Raw genomic sequence first — 22,972 nt, 5'->3', positions numbered from 1 at the left:
GTCTGGTTTGGGTTCCTCAGATATGAGTATGTAATCCTGGGTAACCACAGAAACCAGGAAGTACAGAGGAGCAAGCGTGAGGACTGCTGGGAGAAAAATAGCAGGATATGGGTGACATGAAGTAGGAAATGGAACAATGGGGAGGGGTCTCCAGTTGGGGGGAGGGGGTCAATAGAGAGTAAGGAAAAAGGTATAAGTGACACCCAGTTTGTTTGATAAAGCTTTAAGAAATCATTTACATAAAATTATATATATGTATTTCATACTTATAATTTTACTACATATATGTTTATGTATACATATACTTATATAAGGAAGCCCTTGGGCTGACAATGGTCCCCACAAGAAAAAAAAACTCCAGTCCCAGGCATGAAAAAGCTCCTTTTGAATGATAGGTGGGGGTAGTCCAAGCAACTCCTGAAACAATGTAGATTATTAATGTAGCCCTTGGTTGCCTCTCAGAGGGAAGTGCAAGCCCCTACTGCTGAAGATACCTCACGCTTAGGACATAGGATTCAGATGATTCAAGCATGACCTGACAGTAAACAAACCAAGAAACAGACAAATAAATAGCAAGCCTCTTCCTTCAGTCTAGCATCCATGGTTCCAGAAAATACAGTGCAAACTGCCAAGGGAAGGAAGCAATTAAACAGTCCTACCCAGATGCAACACCCATGAGTCACAACTACCAGCTTGGCAAGGTGCCAGATGCACAGAGTGGCACTCACATGCCCACGTCAGTAACAACCGACAGTGGTCTAGTCAGACTTGTAGCCCACTCAACAGGAGAGCAAGCGTGCCTGTTACTGGAAGCCTAGGCAACTTCCAGGGGCTAGTGAGACAGACCATGGGCCTCAGAAAAGCATCAACTACTCTCACTTTGCCATACTAGCATAATTGCTCACTACATTCTAAGTCTTATCCTCTTAGCTACAGAGAAGTGTTCCTGTTTCATTTCTGAGACTAGATGGCAGACACTGTGAGGGAAGAACATGCGAGCTTTCAAGGAAGCGACAACCACCTACAAGCCATGGCAACAGGAAAGCACCGCCCGACACCCTCACCTCAGACTTGTAACCTTCAGCACTCTGGAGATACTCTCTGTTGGTCAAGGCTCCAACCTGTGGCACTGTGCAGAGCCATGCAGCTCCTGCCTCAGCCCTATGGAAGAAGAGTTGCCCAGACAGGAAACATGCATAACAGAAGTGTTACACTGTTTCTTCCTACTCCAGAAAGTATCCAGGGACTCCATCTGTACTTACTCACAAGTTCCTAGTCCTATCAGCATGCCAGTCAATTACCGTCTTTATAGGCCCAATATAAATAAGGATAAAGGGGCTTGCCCAAGAAGAGAGTTGATGGCTCCGGAAGCTGCACAGTGGCTGGGTTCTGTTGTCACCTTACGTGTCTACCTGAAAATATATAACACAAGTATTCCAGCAAGAAGACCCTGGGGTATCCCTTGCTGACCCTTGCTTCCGTCAAAAAATAGGAAGGGTACCTCATCTTTGGATCCCAGCTCAGCTGCAAATATTTTAATAAGCCTCATCACACGCAATCATGAACAATGCATTCGTGGAAACAAAAAGAGATTGCAAGCAAACAAATACAAAGGGGAATGATTCTGCATTTGCCAGCTGCTGTCCCTGACCCTCCATCGTCTTAGTGGCTTCACTAAGGGGCTTCTTAAGTCCACGTGTTCAGCCATCTCTGGGGACAATGGGAGAGGGATGAGTCAGTAGCAGGATGCAGATGCTTAACGCACTTCTAGGTTTTGAATTAGTGATTAAAGTTCTAGATGGCAGAAACAACGCAGAGCTGAAGACGCCCTCTGAGTGCAGCCACTGTTCTATTGTTTATAATGTGAAAGGACAGAAGTTAGACTTTCAAAGTGGAAGAGCCTAGGAAGCTCTTGCTTTCTTTTAATGAGATGTTGAACAGCCATTTATAGTTCTAAAGATGTGGCTAGATGACACTATTTCTTTAAACAGAGGGAAACGGAAACATATCGATGTAATATGAACCCAGGGATGTGCAGAAAGGTATCTGAAAAGAAATGGAAATGACATTACTATTTCTGGTTGATTATGTTGGAGACAAGTGAATAAAGATTTTACAATCAAAATGGGTCCGTGTGATAAATTACAGCTCACGTTTTCAGAATCAGCAGGAAGAAGAGGTCTTTCATACACCCTAGGGATGAACTCGGCAGTGACTTGCCAGTTCCAAAGAAACAACAGAACATCCCACACACATTGCGAGTATCAAAAAGAAAGCCGGAAAGCAAACCACAGCTCAAATCCACTTAAATAAGTACACACTACAAAGACATTTTCATGGAATGGCTTTCAAAGAGATGGTTGTGATGCACGCGCACTAACACACACTGCATATAGGCATGCACACCTGCAACTCTGTACTCTTTAACAGTCTCTCCCCTACAGGACTAGTTTATGGAAGGCACTGCTGAGCATGAGTAAGGCAGGCTTCCTGGGGGCACTTGAGGCTCTCCCAGGGACATAACACCAGCCGGCCAGGCCAAGAATAAACAGAGCAAATGAGGATGCATCTCCATGCAAGAAACCTTAAGTCACCCGAGTCCATAGCATCCTGGTACTTGTCTAGTTCTTCCCCAGTTTCATCTTTCTGCTCTGAAGAGATATCTGTCATATCGATGAAATCTCCCTCTCTCGGCTCAAGGCCACACAAATGGATCAGATGCAGACTCACTTCCTTATTTTTTTTTATATACTAGTGAATGTGAGAAGCACCACAGAGAAAAAGGCACCACTAAAGAGCATTGCAATGGCAGGGTCTCCGTAGATACAAAACAGACACACGCCCCAAAGCCAAGGGAAAGGTTTGAGAAAGTAAAGGTAGGAAAGGGCAAGAGGGGTGGCTGGCGTTGTCAAATACAAAATCCAGATGCCCAGCTGGATTTGAATTTCAGACAAATAACACATGATGTTTTACTATATTACCCAAATATTTGCAGTTAGGTGAAATTTGCATTTAGCTAGCTCCTTTTATTTTATGTATGTATTACACTCTGTTTCCCACACTAGTGAGATTGAAAGAAAAATCCTGGTACAAATAAACAGTGCTGAAAGTCAAGGTCACCTGAGCTGTTCAGGACATGGAACCCTTTTCTTGTAGCATTTTGAAGTCAGAGGAAATTATCAGTATGAGAGGGTTTGGCTTCTCTGGTCTGTTTTTCAGAACTATAACTGAGGTCCACAGGGTGGCTTGGTGGGGGGAGTAGACTGCAGAAGTGGGAGAAGAAACGGAAACATAGGATGGAGTTACATGACCAAATGGCCTTAAGCAGGAATGATGGCTAGGACGTTCTGTTTGGGAACAGTAAGAAGGGACAAAATATGAGAGGACGTTCAGTCAGGACAAATGAATTTGAAAACAAATTGCATCTTAAAGGTTGACTCTCTAACTCATCACAGGCTTAATCTGCACAGTCTTTTGAAATCCTCTTAGAGAATCGACTCATCTGATCCCTGTGAGTGTGACGGCCTCTCTGCTCAAGTCCCTTAGAAATCTGAATTCACGTGCATGCTCTTAGAAGGGCTTGCACATTGCTCACACTGCCAAGTGTTACTGGGCACAATAATGTGTGGGAAGGTCTTGTTATACGCCAAGCTGTATGCCTCAGGTGCACCATCCATTGGATTATGGAGGAAGGGAACTAATTAGCATCATTGGCCCCTCCCCTTAGAATAACTTCCCTTGTCAGTGCAACAGAAGATGTCAATGAAGTCAGGCAGATATGGTGGAGTCAAATGTAACTGAAAGACTATACCGAAGAGTTTGTGAAATGAAGACTCTGAGAGAGGACAGATGCCACTCGTGAGCTCTCAGACAGAGTTTACCCACCTGACGTGGGGCTCTGCAACCTGGGAAGTTATCTGATGCCTTTCCGTAAGGGAATCAGAAGAGTTTGCATCAGTCCTATGGACTGCTATGCAACAAATAAAATGAAGAGAAAGCATTTCTTTGGAACTTGGTGTGTATATATATTTGTGTGTGTGTGTGTGTGTGTGTGTGTGTGTGTGAGATAGACACACAGATGACAGACAGAGACAAAGCAAGAAGAACATATAGAGAGAAGTTTCTGCACACACAACACTTTCAAGCAGTAATTTCAAATATGTTGAGACTCTACTTAGGGTACATTTTAATATTATTATCATTACTACTATTATTTATATACATTGTCAGCATACACAATGAGCAACTGCCATTAATAAGATACCTTTCTATTAACAATTCCCAGAGAAGTCAGCAGAGTACACTATGAAGAGCCACTGTGGGAGGGCAGGGCTGGTCAGAAGACAGACAAGAGGACAATGTGAGCATGGATTTGAACATGCTTTTCAACAGGCAGAACCAGTGAGAAGGGGCATGTATGTTTAGAATTGGCTGCTCTGTATAGTTTTATTAGACTGAGAGACAAAGGCTATCTCTAGCTTTCTGATATTTGGGGGTACTAGGGCAATAATAAGATCTGAGTGTGTCCTGAGTGTGTGTTTTACACATCTACACCACTGTGCCATCATTGTCGACATGAGTCATAATTACTGTTCTGTTGCTATGATAACATGCCGTAACCAAGAGAAATTAGAGGAGGAAAATCTTATTTTAGCCTTCAGCTTTAGTCCATGGTGGAAGGAAGGCATGGTAGCAAGCAAATGAGTCCATCACGGACATCAAGAACCAGAGAAATTGCATTTTGCCTGCACACAGTAAGCAGAGAAAGAGAACAGGAAGTAGGGTAGGCTATAAACCCTCAAAGCTCACCCCAGTGGCACACAGCCTCCAGCAAGTCTCCACTTCCTTAATCCAATTCCATAATCGTCCCAAACAGCGCCACCTACTGGTGACAAGCTGTTCTAACACATGACCTATGGGGAACATTTCTCATTTAAACCACACCAGTGGACCTTGTGGCAGGCAGAGTGCTGGGTCTGCAGTAGAGCAAGCCAATTATCCACCCTCTTCACTGCACTGAATGAATTTTATGCTTTCCTGCAAGGGCATGAAGGCAAACTGAGGGAGTGACACCAAGGCAATCAAATAAATACAATGAAATTTTTCTTCTAACTTTTGAAGCTGAAGAATTGGCAATTTCATGATATATAAAGAAAAAGTTCGAGGATCCAAGATGGCGGCGAGCAGTGTGGACCGCGTTTGGAGGCTCCAGTGAACAATTCAGGGAATTGCACAGATTTCTGAGCCAGGAACACCGAGGTCCGAACATCACGGCAGCAGGAGTGCTCCACGGTTCGGAGGGACCAGGGTGCGGAGGACCTGCGTGCCCCTGCACACGGGAGGAGCGTGGTTTTTCTCTGATCGGAGCGGCAGCGGTAGAGGCGGCAGCACCAGCGGCACCAGCAGCGGCGGCTGAGGTTTGCAGCTCATAGCCTTCCAGTGGAGGCGATTGGTGTGGTGGCTGGTGGGAATTGCTGCGGGAGAGGGGACTCGGGGCAGGATTTGGGTCGCGTGGAGCCTTTGGACCCAGATTGGACTCGGCGGACAGTTCGGCCCCAGAGTCCCGGGTATTGGCCCGGCCCAGCAAACAATTCTGCCTGAGGCACTAATTCAGCGTGGCCATAGCTCCCCTGCTGTGGCGCAGGCGTAGTTGAGCACGCTGCTCCACACTAGGCACTACCTCAGCTCAGCGGCAGCTCCCCTGCGGTGACACAGTCGGGGCGGAGCACTTGGTTTCACCACAGGCACTAACTCAGAGCAGCCGCAGTTCTCCTGCTGTGGCGCAGGCTTGGTGACGTGCTCGGTTCCATCCTAGGCACCACCTCAGCTCAGCGGCAGCTCCCCTGCGGGGACACAGTCTGGGCGGAGCACTTGTCCCACCACTGGCGCTAACTCAGAGCAGCCGCAGTTCTCCTGCTGTGGCGCAGGCTTGGTGACGTGCTCGGTTCCATCCTAGGCACCACCTCAGCTCAGCGGCAGCTCCCCTGCGGGGACACAGTGCGGGCGGAGCACTTGTTCCACCACAGGCGCTAACTCAGAGCAGCCGCAGTTCTCCTGCTGTGGCGCAGGCTTGGTGACGTGCTCGGTTCCATCCTAGGCACCACCTCAGCTCAGCGGCAGCTCCCCTGCGGGGACACAGTCTGGGCGGAGCACTTGTCCCACCACTGGCGCTAACTCAGAGCAGCCGCAGTTCTCCTGCTGTGGCGCAGGCTTGGTGACGTGCTCGGTTCCATCCTAGGCACCACCTCAGCTCAGCGGCAGCTCCCCTGCGGGGACACAGTCTGGGCGGAGCACTTGTTCCACCACTGGCGCTAACTCAGAGCAGCCGCAGTTCTCCTGCTGTGGCGCAGGCTTGGTGACGTGCTCGGTTCCATCCTAGGCACCACCTCAGCTCAGCGGCAGCTCCCCTGCGGGGACACAGTCCGGGCGGAGCACTTCTTCCAGCACTGGCGCTAACTCAGAGCAGCCACAGTTCTCCTGCTGTGGCGCAGGCTTGGTGACGTGCTCGGTTCCATCCTAGGCACCACCTCAGCTCAGCGGCAGCTCCCCTGCGGGGACACAGTCTGGGCGGAGCACTTGTCCCACCACTGGCGCTAACTCAGAGCAGCCGCAGTTCTCCTGCTGTGGCTCAGGCTTGGTGACGTGCTCGGTTCCATCCTAGGCACCACCTCAGCTCAGCGGCAGCTCCCCTGCGGTGACACAGTCTGGGCGGAGCACTTGTTCCACTACTGGCGCTAACTCAGAGCAGCCGCAGTTCTCCTGCTGTGGCACAGGCTGGACAGAGCTCTCGGTTCCACCAGCTCTAAGACTCTGGTTGGACACAGTGTACAGTTTGAATCCAGAATTCCTGGCTGAGATTGGTGGTCAGTTCGGGCCCTGAGTCAATAACTGACCACAGCACGCACTTTGGGCCAAAAGGCCCTAGTGGAGCTTGGTGCGTAGTCCCAGCCCAAAAATTCTGGCTGGGCCCTGTGTGCATTTTGGGCCCAAAATCCCTAGCTGAGCTTGGCAGACGGTTCTGGCCCTGAGAATCTAGCTGAGTTCTGCCCGTGGTTCGGTCCCAGTGCTCCTGGCTGGACTTGGCAGGGAACACAGAAGGCTGTGGATACCTTGGCCTGACCCAACGCTCATTCAGAGACCCAGAACAATTGCAGGATCCACAGCAGAGAGGGACTGAGGATCACTGGCTGTGAGAGACCAGAACAACAGGGCTAACCTCCTAACATCCACACCAGTGAAGCTTTGAGCTCGCAGCCTAGGGAAATCGTAAGAAAACAAGTGAATCTATCATCAGACACCCTCCATTCAACTCTGGAAGCTACCCAACAAAAACAAAGACGGCAAGATGTCTAAAGGACAACGAAAAAGCATACGCAAAAAACCCCAAAACAACATGGCGTCTCCAGTTTCCAGCTATCCCAAAGAAAACCACCCAGAGAACTCAAATACAACGGAAATACAAGAAAATGACCTCAAATCCTTAGTAATGAGGATGATAATGGAGGAAACAAATAAAATTCGTAATCAAATGCAGGAAGACGCAGACAAACAGGTGAGAGACATAAAAGAAGCACATAGAGTGGAACTGGAAAAATTGCAGGAAAATGCAAACAACCAGATGAAAGAAATAGCTAAAACGGTTCAAACTCTGAAGACCTATAAAGAGGCAATGGAAGAAACTCAGGAATATACAAAAAATCAGATGAAAGAAATCAAAAAATCAGTTCAAGATCTGAAAATGAAAATGGATTCAATGATAAACACACAGACAGAAGAAAAACGAGAACGTGAGACCTCAGAGAAGAAGGCGAGCAACACAGAGGTGAGCTTTTCTAACAGAATCCAAGAGATGGAAGAACGAATCTCAGGGCTAGAAGATACAATCACAGATATTGAATCAACCATTAAAGAAAATGCCAAATCTGGAAAACTCCTGACACAAAACATCCAAGAAATTAAGGACACCATGAAAAGAAGAAATTTGCGGATAATAGGCATTGAAGAAAGAGAAGACATCAGACTCCAGGGCCCAGAAACTATTCTCAACAAAATCATAGAAGAAAATTTCCCCAATCTAAAGAAAGAGATGCCTATAAACATACAAGAGGCCTACAGAACACCAAATAGAATTGACCAGAAAAGAAAAACTGCCCGCCACATAATAATCAAAACACAAAACATGCAGAACAAAGAAAAAATATTAAAAGCTGCAAGGGAAAAGGGCCAAATAACATTTAATGGTAAACCTATCAGAATTACACCTGACTTCTCAGCAGAGACCATAAAAGCCAGAAGGTCCTGGACAGAGATCCTGCAAACCCTAAGAGAACACAGATGCCAGGCCAGACTACTTTACCCAGCAAAATTATCAATAACCATTGATGGAGAAAACAAAATATTCCATGACAAAAACAAATTCAAACAGTACCTATCCACAAACCCAGCTTTACAGAAGGTACTAGAAGGAAAACTCCATCCCAAAGGGTCAAGCTACAACCAAAACTACCCAGGAAATAGATAACTATCCCATGGCAAAAACACAACTACACAAACGCTCGACTGGAAACAACATCAAAATTAAGACTCTTAACAGTCACTGGTCATTAATATCTCTCAACATCAATGGCCTCAATTCTCCAATAAAAAGACACAGACTAACCGAATGGGTACATAAACAAGACCCAACATTCTTCTGCATCCAAGAAACACATCTCACCCATAATGAAAGGCATTACCTCAGGGTAAAAGGTTGGAAAAAAATATTCCAAGCAAATGGTCACAAGAAGCAAGCAGGTGTAGCCATTTTAGTATCGAACAAAATAGACTTTCAACCAAAATTAATCAAAAGGGATGAGGAAGGACACTTCATACTTATCAAAGGTAAAGTCAACCAAGATGACATCACAATTCTGAACATCTATGCTCCCAATACAAGGGCACCCACATATGTAAAAGATCTCCTAAAAAAGCTTAAACCACACATCGATCCCCACACAATAATAGTGGGAGACTTCAACACCCCACTCTCACTGAAGGATAAGTCATTGAAACAGAAACTAAGCCGAGAAATAACATCATTAACCAATGCCATGGGTCAAATGGATCTAACAGATATCTATAGAACCTTTCACCCAAACAAGAAAGAATACACCTTCTTCTCTGCACCCCATGGAACCTTTTCCAAAATTGATCACATCGTAGGTCACAAAGCAAGCCTCAACAGATACAAGAGGATTGAAATAATACCTTGTATCCTATCAGATCACCATGCTCTTAGGCTGCAATTCAACAACAACAGAAATAACAAAAAGCCTACACGTTTGTGGAAACTAAACAACTCTCTGCTAAATGACACCTGGGTCAGGGAAGAAATAAAGAAAGAAATCAAGGAGTTTCTGAAATTCAATGAAAATGAAGAAACAACATACCCAAATTTGTGGGATACATTGAAAGCAGTGCTAAGAGGAAAATTCATAGCACTAAGTGCCTTTAAAAAGAAATTGGAAACATCGCACATAAGCATCTTAACAACACAACTGGAAGCCCTAGAAAAAAAAGAAGCAGAAACACCCAAGAGGAGTAGACGCCTGGAAATTATCAAACTCAGGGCTGAAATTAACAAATTAGAAACTAAGAAAACAGTCAAAAGAATCAACAAAACCAAGAGCTGGTTCTTTGAGAAAATCAACAAGATAGACAGAACATTAGCCAAACTAACTAAAAGGCAGAGAGACAGTATTGAAATCAACAAAATCAGAAATGAAAAGGGAGACATAACAACAGACACTGAAGAAATTCAAAGAATCATAAGATCCTACTTTGAAGGCATATACGCCACAAAATTTGAAAATCTAAGGGAAATGGACGATTTTCTTGATCAAGTTCACTTGCCAAAGTTGAGTGAAGAACAGATAAACAAGTTAAATAGTCCCATTTCCCCGACAGAAATAGAAGCAATCATCGATGGTCTCCCAACCAAAAAAAGCCCAGGGCCAGATGGTTTCAGTGCAGAATTCTACCAGACCTTTAAGGGCGAGCTAATACCGATACTCTTCAAGCTACTCCAAAAGATAGAAATGGATGGAAAATTACCAAATTCATTCTATGAGGCCATAGTCTCATTGATACCTAAACCTCACAAAGACTCAACAAAGAAAGAGAATTTCAGACCAATTTCTCTTATGAACATAGATGCAAAAATACTAAATAAAATACTTGCAAAACGAATACAGGAGCACATCAAAGATATCATTCATCATGACCAAGTAGGCTTCATTCCAGGCATGCAGGGATGGTTTAATATACGGAAATCCATCAATGTAATCCATCATATAAACAAACTGAAAATAAAAAACCACATGATTATCTCCTTGGATGCAGAGAAAGCATTTGATAAAATTCAACACCCATTCATGTTTAAAGTTTTAGAGAGATCGGGGATACAAGGCACTTTCCTCAACATAATAAAGGCTATATACAGCAAGCCAACAGCCAAAATCAAAGTAAATGGTGAGATACTCAAGGAAATTCCTCTCAAATCGGGAACAAGGCAAGGCTGCCCACTCTCTCCATATCTCTTCAATATAGTACTCGAAGTTCTAGCCAGAGCAATAAGACAACAAAAGGAGATCAAGGGGATCCAAATGGGAAAGGAGGAAGTCAAATTATCCCTCTTTGCAGATGATATGATAGTGTACATAAGTGACCCTCAAAACTCCACCAGAGAACTCCTAAAGCTGATAAACACCTTCAGCAAATTGGCTGGATACAAAATTAACTCAAAAAAGTCTGTAGCCTTCCTATACACAAAGGACAAGCTTGCAGAGGAAGAAATTAGGAAAACCACACCCTTCACATTAGCCACAAGCAATATAAAATATCTAGGAGTTACCCTAACTAAGCAAGTGAAGGACTTGTATGAAAAAATTTCAAAACTCTGAAGAAAGAGATTGAAGATGACCTGAGAAGATGGCGTGATCTTCCTTGCTCATGGATCGGGAGAATTAACATAGTAAAAATGGCCATCCTACCAAAAGCAATCTATAGATTCAATGCAATCCCTATCAAAATAACTACACAATTTTTTAAAGACATTGAAAGTTCAATTCTGAACTTCATATGGAAAAACAAAAAACCCAGAATAGCTAAAACAATCTTGTACAATAAAAGATGCTCCGGAGGAATCTCCATACCTGATCTCAAACTGTACTATAAAGCAATAGTACTTAAAACAGCATGGTACTGGCACAGCAACAGGCTGGTTGATCAGTGGAATCGAATCGAAGACCCAGATATGAATCCACACACATATGGTCACTTCATTTTTGACAAAGAAGCCAAATCCATTCAATGGAAAAAGGATAGCATCTTCAACAAATGGTGCTGGTTTAACTGGAGGTCTATGTGTAAAAAAATGAAACTGGACCCATATTTGTCACCTTGCACAAAACTCAAATCCAAGTGGATTAAAGACCTCAACATAAAACCAGAGACACTAACTCACTTAGAAGAAAAAGTGGGAAAGAGCCTGGAACATATTGGCACAGGAGACAACTTCCTGAACAGAACACCAACAGCCCAGGCCTTAATGTCAACCATTAATAAATGGGACCTCATGAGGCTGAGAAGCTTCTGTAAGGCAGGAGACACTGTCAAGAGAACAAAGCGACAGCCTACAGACTGGGAAAAAATCTTCACCAACCCTACATCTGACAAAGGTCTAATATCCAAAATATATAAAGAACTCAAGAAATTAAACACCACCAAACCGAATAACCCAATTGAGAAATGGGGCTTGGAACTAAACAGAGAATTCTCAACAGAGGAGTATCAAATGGCTGAGAAACACTTAAAGAAATGCTCAACCTCCTTAGTCATCAGGGAAATGCAAATCAAAACAACTCTGAGATTCCATCTTACACCCATCAGAATGGCTAAGATCAAAAATTCAAGCGACACCACATGCTGGCGAGGATGTGGGGAGAGAGGAACACTCCTTCATTGCTGGTGGGAATGCAAACTAGTACAGCCACTTTGGAAATCTATCTGGTGCTATCTCAGAAAAATGGGAATAGGGCTTCCTCAAGACCCAGCTATTCCACTCCTTGGAATATACCCAGAAGATGCTCCAGCACACAACAAGAAAATTTGCTCAACCATGTTCATAGCAGCCTTATTCATAATAGCCAGAACATGGAAACAGCCTAAGTGTCCCTCAGTAGAAGAGTGGATAAAGAAACTGTGGTACATATACACTATGGAATACTACTCAGCTATTAAAAACAAGGAATTCCCGAAATTTGTGGATAAATGGATTGAGCTAGAAATGATCATAATGAGTGAGTTAACCCAGAAGCAGAAAGAATCAAATGGTATATACTCACTTATATCTGCATACTAGCCCAAGGGGCATGTCCCACGAAAGCCTTCACTTACCAGGAAACTGGGACAGAGGGGAAGGCATCCTATTAGGACTCTAAATGAGAGACGCATGGGAGAACAGCAAAATAAAAGGATCCAGAGGGTCCTAGAAATCTACAAGTAGAACAATATGATAGGCAGATTTGGGCCCAGGGGTCCCGCTCAAACTAAGGCACCAGCCAAGGACAATACAGGAGGTAAACTTTAAACCCCTTCCCAGATCTAGCCAATGGTCAGAATATTCTCCACAGTTGAATGGAGAGTGTGATACGACTTTCTCACATACTCTGGTGCCTCACATTTGACCATGTCCCCTGGAGGGGGAGACCTGGTGGCACTCAGAGGAAGGACAGCAAGTAGCCAAGAAGAGACTTGATACCCTATGAGAATATATAGGGGGACGTAATCCCCCTCAGGAACAGTCATAGGGGAGGGGAATAATGGGAAAATGGGGGGGGAGGAATGGGAGGATACAAGGGATGGGATAAACATTGAGATGTAACAAGAATAAATTAATAAAAAAATAAATAAATAAATAAATAAATAAATAAATAAATAAAAAATAAAAAAAAAAAAAAATAAAGAAAAAGTTCATTTTTGCCTTTGTCTTTCTCAGTGTATTTTTTTTCAGTACTATGCCCTGAAGATTTTGGTGCTGTGATTCTGCTCTGAAATAAACTACCATATTCCCTCACACCTAGCTAAAGGATGAGATTGACAGTACAACTGCAAAGGGTCCAGCGCTTGAATTCCCTAAACACAATATAGACAGAGGATCTTATCATTCAAAGACGGCTTGCCTCTCACAGATGCTTTCCCTTTGCAAGGAGAGGAACCCAGTCTAGCTGGGACTCGTGACCCATCCAGGGTCACAGAACTCCTGCACAGTTGCACAAAAGAAAAGGCAGAGACAATGCCGGAAGAGGTGTTTTGGCATGACAAAGAGGGACTTAGAAAGCAGATCACTGTCTCCTTGGATATGGTAAGATGAGAGCAGGTTCTGAGATGACTCAAAGCTCCTGCTCGTACATCAGGGGTAGATGCTGCAGGATGGGGTGTGTGGAGGCATGGGCTGATGTCTTACCCTTCACCTAACAGGAACAGTGGAATGAGGAGTTTGAGGGAAAGAAGAGCAGGAGATGTTAAAAGGGAGCCGAAGATGCTGGCTGACCATACTGAGTTACAAATGCCAGGTACCATAGCACAGCGCAGCCCAGAAGGCCAAGGAAATTCCAAATGCAAACCAGTTTTGGCATTTCAATATCCATCCTTAAGGAAGATGGCTCTGAACCCCAAATTGGCCTCCTTTAGACTTTAAGGGAGAAAATGCTCTGCAGTTACCAAAGCACAGTGTTCCCCTGACTCAATGCTGATTCCTCATGGCACCTTTCCACCAACACGAATCTTCTCCAAGCCTAGTAGACCCCTCTGTAAACTCAGCCATATTTTCCTCAAAAGAGTCTTATGTGTGGACACTGTCACAATATCAACCACCTACCTCAAGGCTAGAACTTTTAAATTACAATAAAGCATACACGGTCTTTATGTAAACAGTCCATGTTCACACTACTGTCCTAACTTCCTCAAATCCCACTCCAGATCTTCACCCCGTGGGTCATGGAAGCATTCTGTCCTTATGCATATAGGCCTCAGGCAGAATCATGCTTATTTGGTTGGTTCATTTCATGCAAAGTCTGTGAAAGTATCAGAGAACCTTCCTTGCTTGGGCTAAATAACGATTCTATGAACAGTTTCTAGAGTTGCTGTTGGATTCTTGAGCTGCTTCTACCTCTGGGCTCCTGGAATTGTATCATATGACTAGGAATATACAAATGTCTATTGCAGAAGATGCCTTCAACTCTTTTATGGTTCAGTCATGAGTGATGCCTGCTGTTGAAAGAAACCTACTGGTGGGATCTTTTCTATTTCCTTCCTTTAGTCCCATCCCCCAAATGATCATTTAAGCCTCTCCAGTGACACTCACATGACATTCTCCAGAATCTTCTAGAAACTTTCTGATCACAATCACCTATCGGTCCCCCACCCCATTCTCAGGTCCTTCTGAGCACTGCCTTTGTGAGGAGTTTCATTCCTTGTATCCCTAAGCAGTGACTACTAGTGTCTAGAGCTACCAGAGGTGGAAAGATTTGGAAACATGAAAATCTTATACTAGGACAACCAAGGTCCAGATAAGAATGGTCACATCCATCTACAAGCTCAGACCACACACGCATCTCCAGAAATGGGAAGCAAGCCTGGAGAGGGAGAATAGACGCGAATGGCACATGGAGGAGGAAAAGGGGCAACTCCAGAAAGTCCTGGGTCCTGACATACCTCTGCTTCACCCGAGTCAATAGCTGAGCAGACACTCCAGACTCAGAGATGACACTTCAGATTCGGGGATGGGGTTAGAGGCTCCATTTCTAGTGGGCCTCACACTATAGCCTGGGTCACTGAAGGGAACATCTTTCTCTCTTTTCAGAGCTATTTTAAAATACACTTGTTCCTTTTTGTGTGCATATGTTTTGTGCCGTGGTGGTCAGAGAGTCACTTCAGATCCCATCTTCTTCCATGTAGGTAGGTCCTGGAGATGAAATTCAAGCTGCCAGAGTGAGCAGAAGGCAACTTTAGCCACAGAGCCACTGCTCCAGCCCATAATTCTTTTTAAAGAAACCTACTATTGAAATATTACCTCAAACTAAAAATCTTTTTGTTCAGCGAAGCAAGTGATCAGAAGAAAGAAAGGAGAGCTCACAAAATAGGAGAAAGTGTTTGCAAACTACTCTTCTCTGGAGGCATAAGGGACTCCTACACCTGGATAATGAGAAAGCAGTGACACGATTCTTTTAAAAGCCAGATGACATGATCGGGCATTTCTTCTAGTAAGACGTGCTAAGGTGTAAGGTGTTCAGTATTGTTAATCAACAAAAGGCAAATTAAAGTCACAATTTCATCTCACACTCATTCACACAGACATGCTAAAAGGAAAAGGAAAGATGAAACTATTCGTGAGGGCATAGGTAAAGGGAGCCGTTGCACACCTTTTATGTTGATATAAAACTATGATACCACAATAGAATAAAAATGGAGAGTCATCAAAAACTAAACACAGAACCACTGTGTGATTCTTCAACTCTATGTGTGTGAATCTGTATATGAAATCAGTCTATCTGAAAAGACATATGAACATCTCTGTTGGTGACTTCACTGTTCAAATGACCGAGACATGAAGTCAGTGTAACTCTCCTTTGATAATGAATAAAGGAACAAGGGATTTTTTGTCATATGCAAAACTTTGAAAACCATATCCTATCATTCAGAACAACAGAAATGGCACCAGAGGACACCATTATATCCAGGAAACACAGAAAGACAATACTACATGAGAGTAGGTGTATGAGAAGTCCAGAAATAGACACAAAGGATCCCAGGGACAGTATCTGCCAGCAACTATTTGTGTGTGTGTTGATCAAAGTTTCAGTTAAGAGAGATGAATGGGTGCTTTAGATGCACCAGGTATCATACTAATTAACTCCCAAAGTGTATCTTGATCTGTGATAAGTAGTTGTATACCCCACCCCAGGTACTTCAGTTTCTTTTTCAATTAGCAAATAACTTTACATTTTGAAAGGACTATATAGGCAATTTATGCAGTTACTACAGATTGACACTGACTGTATGGTGATAGTGAACTTGGCATTGTCACCATTTTTCCCTCCAGCTTATATATCCGTACATTGAATATCACCACTCTTATCACATTTGCCTACCAGAGGAGGAAAAGGCCACGTTCTATATATTCATAACCAAAACTTTTGTATAACATTAAGCCTTTGCATAAAATTATTTAAAAAAACATTTTGGGAGTTTTTATTTGTAATATTTTTTGGTTTTGAGACTATAGCCTAATTTGAACATTTCTCTCTTCCCCTTCCTCCTTCTAAACCCTCCCAAATACCCCACCCCACTCTCCTTCAAATTCATGGCCTCTTTTTTCACTAGTTGCTACTGCATACATGTATGTATATACATACAAATGACTAAATACAGCTTCTTTAGGAGTTTATTGTAAGACTGTGCCTCCTGGTAACATTGGTTGAGTGACTGATTGATTGATTGGTTGATTGGCTGGTTGATTGATTGATACAGGATCTCTCTACATAGTCCTGACTATCCTTAAACTCACTATGTAAACCAGTGCCACAATGGCCAGACAAAATGTTTGAATTTTTTAAAGACTATCAGACTTTTAAAAGTTCAAATGTTTTATATTGTAATGTTGATATCAGTATGAGACCTTGGGGATGAATTAAAAGGGAAAGTGGGAAATTGTACAGCTTAATAAGTTATGTGTTTGTCTGTCAAGTCCACAAGGGGTCAATTCAATTTTTCTCGTTGGATTTTTATCATTTTGATTCAAACCTAAACATCTGAGAAGGGGGGGGGGGGGGGGAGGACCACAACTGAGAAAATGAATTAGTTAAAACTGGCCTATAAGCAGCTATCTGTGGCATTTTCTTAATTAATGATTGATTTGGAAGGACCCTGACATACTTGCTAGTACTTTCCATAGGCTGGTGGCCCTGGGTGCTGCAAGAAAGCAGGCAGAGCAAGCCATGAGGAACAACCAGTAAGCAGCATTCCTCCCATGGCCTCTGCATCGGCTCCTGCCTCCAGGTTCCTGCCCTATTTGACTTCTTATTTTTTTTCCCCCTTTTCCCCTGTTTGAGTTCCTGTCTTGACTTCTCTCAGTGATGGACTGTAACACAGAAGTGGAAACTGAAATAAATGCTTTTTGCCCCCAAGTAGTTTCTTTTGGCTCTATTCTTATCACAGCAATAAAACCCTTAGTGAAGACATCAGGATTTTTATATCTCAGGTTTTGACAGAGTCAGAGCACTTTTGGTCCTAGAGCACATTTTTATCTCACCACAGCACTGCTGAGGGTAGCCTGATTTTGCTGGTCTTTGTGATTGTAGGACTCTTTTCTTTATCCTTGAAGTTCAAGAAATCAGCCATTCTCTAGCCAAACACGTGTTTCTTCTTAGGAATTGTGTATGTTGTGTGATGATCACTTGCTGGGCACATCCAGCTTGACTTCTGGTGACTTTTGTTGATTGCCTTTAGCTCCAGCTGATTCTGGCTCCTCTAAGGATCAGTGGCCCTGCACTAACAGACCCTCAAAATCCATTAGCATTTTCATCTTTATTTTTGTTGACTTCTCCTCTTTCAGGTCCTCATTATCTTTTTAAAGATTAAAATTAGGCCCTCACTGTATACCTCAGGGTGGCCTCAGACCTCCTGAATGTTAGTATTACTGGAGTGTGTAATCATATCTAGCGTGGCTCACTTCTTTCATTAAAAAAATAAGTTGTATATTTTAAGATGTATTTTTAAGTGTGTGTCTGTGAGACTATGAGCACCTGAGTCCAAGTACCCACAGAGGCCAGAAGAGGGCGTCAGGTCCCCTGGGGCTGGAGTCATAGATGGTGGTGGGCTGCTGGACATAGGTGTTAGGAACCGAACTAGGATCCTCTGCAAGAGCAGAAAGCGCTCTTAAGCACAGAGCCATCTCTCCAGGCCCCCGGCTCACGTCTCTAAGCTCAGGACTGCATTCTTGCTCTATAAAGGAACATCACACCCTACCACAAGGATCTCTTTATTGCATCACTCAGCTTCTTTGCTGTGCTCCTGCTTCTTACCCAGCATCTTGCCAATTCTGGCCCTCTAGATTCACTTTATTACTTTCTAATTTCATGCAATCCAAGTTTTTCCAAAATAAATTACCAAGTAAGTTTATACCATCTGTCTATTATTGAGGCCATATTTTTATACCTGTGAAAATGTCTTTTCAATGACCTATGCTTTTATGTGTGCTAGTCTTCAAGAATTCCGTGAGTTCTCCAACTCTTAAATGGGGTTTCACAACCAAAACTGTGATTTGTTTTTCCGCCCATGCCTCTGTTTACATTTTCATGTTTGGAATCTCTATTTCTAGTTTGTAATCTTAAAGGATAGAGGTTAATTCTTCTTTAAAGTATATAGCCAGAGTCACAAGCAAATTCAGCAATAAAATATAATACTACCCATATGCCGGCTCTAAAATATGTTTTTCAAACTTATAATACAATTTTTCTGCCTTTTATCCTGAACCAAATGTTAAGTGTATGCCTCTGTCTCTCTTGACTCAGCAGAGAAATTCATTACTCCAGTATTGGCCCTCCCACACTCCCCATGATGGATGTCATCCCCCTGCCTCTGTGTTGTGCTTGCCATGTTAAGAAAGAAGCATGCTACGTTCAGAGAAATCCCTTATCTTGGGTAATACTTACCTACAAGCTTGGACCAGGAAGTGACCCCTGAGTGCACCCCCTTTGGCCAACTCTTCTACCACATGCTCCCTTATCTGGCTTCCTCAAGAATCTACCAATGTAGGTCCCACTTGACTCCCCCCAGACGAGTTTTGGCCACATACGCTTCTCCTACCCCATCACGCATTGCCTCCAACCACCAGACACCTCATCTATGTGCAGGCCAACACCCCCCATAGGCCCCAAACTCTTTTGACTCTCATACCTACCACTTTTATATACTTCTTAAAAAAACAGAGCTGTGCTGTGTGGTCTGCAGAAGCCCACCTACTGAGAGCTGCTTGTGGGTTCCAAGAACTTTCCCCTGTACTCATCCTGTTTACTTTGTTGTCTAATAAAAATGAAGACTTCTTACCAGGGACCAAGTTGCTGAAGTACCATCCACACAGAAAATAAAGGATTGAATCAAACAGAATCATCCAGCAGACCCAGCCAAAGGTCATGCCCCCTGGCTCTGGGGCTCGGTACATGTGTCTCCATTGGATCCCTGCCAGAGGAGAAAGAACAGAGTTACTTGGGCTAATTCTTGTACTGTAGGTTTGAAGTGGGAGTTTCCTAGTTCTAGAAAAGATTTGTGTAGGACAAAAAGTGAGTCAATACTAATAATGCTAAGTTTTCAAAGGCATCATTAGCTTGTGTGACCTCACCTCTGTTTCAGAGGGACCCATGAGCAACCTTTAGCATCACGTCAATCTCCAACATTCCAAAACTCTTTGAAAGCCATCTGTATCTAGTCTTACTAACCCAACTAAAGAGCAGTTTTCTGGAAAATATGTTAAATATTATATAGATAGTCTATGGTGGAAAAGAGTCATTATTTATTACGTTTGTGATTTGTTTCTGAATTACAATAGAAGTTGAGAACATTATTCCTCTTTCTATTCACAGTAGCATTAAGTAAGAACCCAGCTCTAAAATATTTTAACCATTGTATATTTGCTATCATTTAGACCAAAATAATCAATTAATTTAATTGTGACTACTTTTCTTCTATATCTTGTAGGTCCAGTTTTTGCTTTGAAGATCGGTTGAAGGAAAATGGAGGGGAAAAACATTTAAGATTAAAGGGGCATTTGAACATATTTTACTGGAAATTTGTTAAATGCAAAGTAACTGGCAATACATCCAATATTGAGTTTTACCTATGGCTTATATTTTGCTTTATTTCTGAAGCACATCCCCAAACCATATGACCATCTAGAAAACATATGTTCTTACTTAAGAGATTATGATAAAAATCTTCATGTAAGTAAAAGGTGCTATCAATACTTTTTAAATTATTTTAAGGGTCTGGAGATGCAATCCAGTTGTTAAATATGCTTGCCCAGCACACACAAGGCCCAAGGTTCAGGCCCAGCACTCCATAAACCAAATGTGGTGGCATATGCCCATGATCCCAGCACGTGGAAAGTTCTGGGAAAAGGATCCAACATTCAAGGTCATCCTCTGCTATATAGGGAGTTCAAATCAAACCTGAGCTAAAGAACTTATTTCAAAAAAAAGTTATTTAAGCTGCATATATGGATAAATATGTACATAAAATGGAGGTAATAGTTGTGACCTCTTTTTGCTAATCACACATAAGACCCAGAAAATAATGAAGGTGAAAACAGAAGAGGAGGTAAAGGCTGCAGAAAGACTTGTCCTAGTTCAACCACAGTCTAACAGATGGGAGGCATGAGCACACCCCACAACCAGAAGATTCTGGAAACTCAGTAGATTGATTATGTACTATAAACAGGACCTGTGTACTAATCAGAATCTACAACTAGGCTTGGGTGATATTTATAACAAGAGATTCTGTGACATGATTATTTTTTTACTGTTTTCAGAACTATAACAACTAGGGCAGGAGAAGGTTCCATCAGCAAAACTCAGTACTAGAGTATCCTTCCAAAGTTTTCACTTGGTAACAAAACTTCCTGTCCATTCCACCACCTAATAGCTATGAGCATCACAGAAAGCCACCTCCTAAGGGCTCATCGTCTTACCTTCCTCCTGTCCCTCCAGAAATGTAATAAAAAAGACTCCTTGTCCGAAGGCTGTGGTTGAAAGCAAGCACTGCCAGGGTCGATAGGGTAAGGAGAAAATAGCCATTAATGTTTGATTGTGACCACAGAAAACTCACGACACCCAATTCAAAGAAGACACCTCCCAATTCAAAGGTTCTAAGGATAGCACTGCTTCGGGCAGTGACTTAAATGTGTGAGCCTGAAGGGATTAGCAGAGTGTCAGACCACTCTGAAAACCATGCTCGCCAGCTTCTTTTTAATGTTAAAATGAATTATTTCTTTTCATTGCGACACTCGGGGTGTCATAAATTCAATGCACTGAATACAGAAACATGGAACACAAAACAGTGAGAAATGGAATGGAGCAATTTACTATTGTGTCTTATTATTAAATGTATGCCTTGGAGCACTCTGATGTGGCATCTACACAATTCTACAAAAAAAAAAAAAAAAAGAAGTGCATTAAAGGAAGCTGTTAGTTTATCTTCAGTGGAAGAAGTTGTGCACCACCACTCCCCCCCCCCAAAAAAAGGCAAATCACTGAAAAAGCGTTACATTTCAAATACAGTGTACCAGAGTTAGAGGTCATCACTAGCTAGAAAGCATCTGCGTGTGCAAAACAAGTCCTGTATGGCCAGATGCCTTACACATAAGGTCTGAAGTATAAGCAAAAATAAGAACATTTGAATCTTAGTTCAAGTCACATCCTTAAGACGTTTATGAGCAGGAGATAGCAGGGGTCTCACTTGTACTAATTATTCTGGGAATACATGACTACCTCTAACACGAAATTATTGCTTTTAAGTTGCTACAGGTATTATATAAGCTCGTCAATTTGATGAGAACACCTCAGCACAGCAGACACAAAGTGAGCTGAACAATATATCCTAGGTGTGCATGTTTGTATTAAGTATATTTGGCTACAAAAACAAAAGTCAGAACAGCTTGGCTGGGTGTTGTCTGACTATAACTCCTGCTACTTGGGAGCTGAAGCAGAAAAATTACAAGTCTAAATTTTGCCTGGGATACAGAGTAAGGTCAAGGCCAGCAGGAGCAACTTAATAGAACTCTTTCTCAAAGGAAAAAAAAAAGCTTTTTTTTTTTTAAAAAAAGTGGTAGAGAATTGTCAAGTGTATTTCAGGGCCTAAATTCAATCCCCAGTGCCAGAAGAAAAGGACAACTTTTTACTTAATTGAAGTTGGAGGAATTAATTGGGCTGTTATATATGCATTTGCTATGAGGCTCTGGAGGAACCCAGACGGTATTCTCCACCCTGGAAATGGGGGACAAACTCATCTTTCAAGAATTTCATGTTGGAAAGAGTTTTTTTTTTAAGTCTTTATGATAATTTTTGAGAATTTTATATAACTACTGTATTTACATAACTTCCTCCTCCCTCTCCCTCAACAACTCTTCCTATGCCCCCCCCCCCGGGATCTCTAAAATTCATGAGCGCTTACTGAATTGCTATTACACACACACATACATATATATATGCATATATATATGTTTACTGAGTCTTTTTCCTGTTGCACATATAGGCATATGTTTAGAGCTGACTGGCATCAGATAACCTGTTAGACAAGACTTCCGTTCTTCTCTGCAGGCATTAATTGCCTGTCACTCTTTACCTACGAGTGGAGTCTTGTGAGATTTCCTCCTGCTATGTAATGTCAACTGCCAGTGTCATTTTTTTTAATGTCTTGTTTAGGCGACCATATTCTTGAGCCTTCAGGGGGCAGCTTCCCCGCTGTATATAGAGAGCACCGTCTCACAACAGACTTCCTGATCTTGTGGCTCTTACCACTGTTCCACCTCCTCTTGCCCAACATTTCCTGAGCCTTAGATGTGGTCTTATAGATATATTCACAGGGGGCAGGGCACGCTATGGTCCACATTTTGACCAGTTGTAGGTTTCCAAACACTCCTTAGCAATCTAGGCACTCGAAATATCCCTAAACCCTTCTCAAGATGATTCTGGTCACACCTCCTAACAGACTGCTATGTCGGGACATTGACTAGCTGGATGACGATATGTAAATTGGTTTAGATACAACTCCAGCTCTGTAAAGAACATGACTTGATATTGATGTGTATGCACCCTTCATACTGGCTGATTTCCTACTATGTGTCAGGCAGAGTGCCTGCCAGACAACATTCAAGAAAGAT

General features: G+C 42.8%; 1 protein-coding gene across 1 annotated transcript in view; it reads right to left on the bottom strand.

The window, feature by feature from the left end:
- Positions 1-22,972, bottom strand: part of Abca13 (ATP binding cassette subfamily A member 13) — a 403,635-nt gene that overhangs the window by 228,361 nt on the left and 152,302 nt on the right. The window contains exons 33-34 of the mRNA XM_051164717.1: positions 20,783-20,852; positions 19,147-19,278 (exon numbers count right to left, since the gene is read on the bottom strand). Of these exons, the coding sequence (XP_051020674.1) occupies positions 19,147-19,278; positions 20,783-20,852 (202 nt within the window). The remainder of the gene's footprint in view (positions 1-19,146; positions 19,279-20,782; positions 20,853-22,972) is intronic.

This window comes from Acomys russatus, chromosome 22 (assembly GCF_903995435.1).
Source record: "Acomys russatus chromosome 22, mAcoRus1.1, whole genome shotgun sequence".
NCBI lineage: Eukaryota > Metazoa > Chordata > Mammalia > Rodentia > Muridae > Acomys > Acomys russatus.
This window is presented reverse-complemented; position numbering and strand designations above follow the sequence as displayed.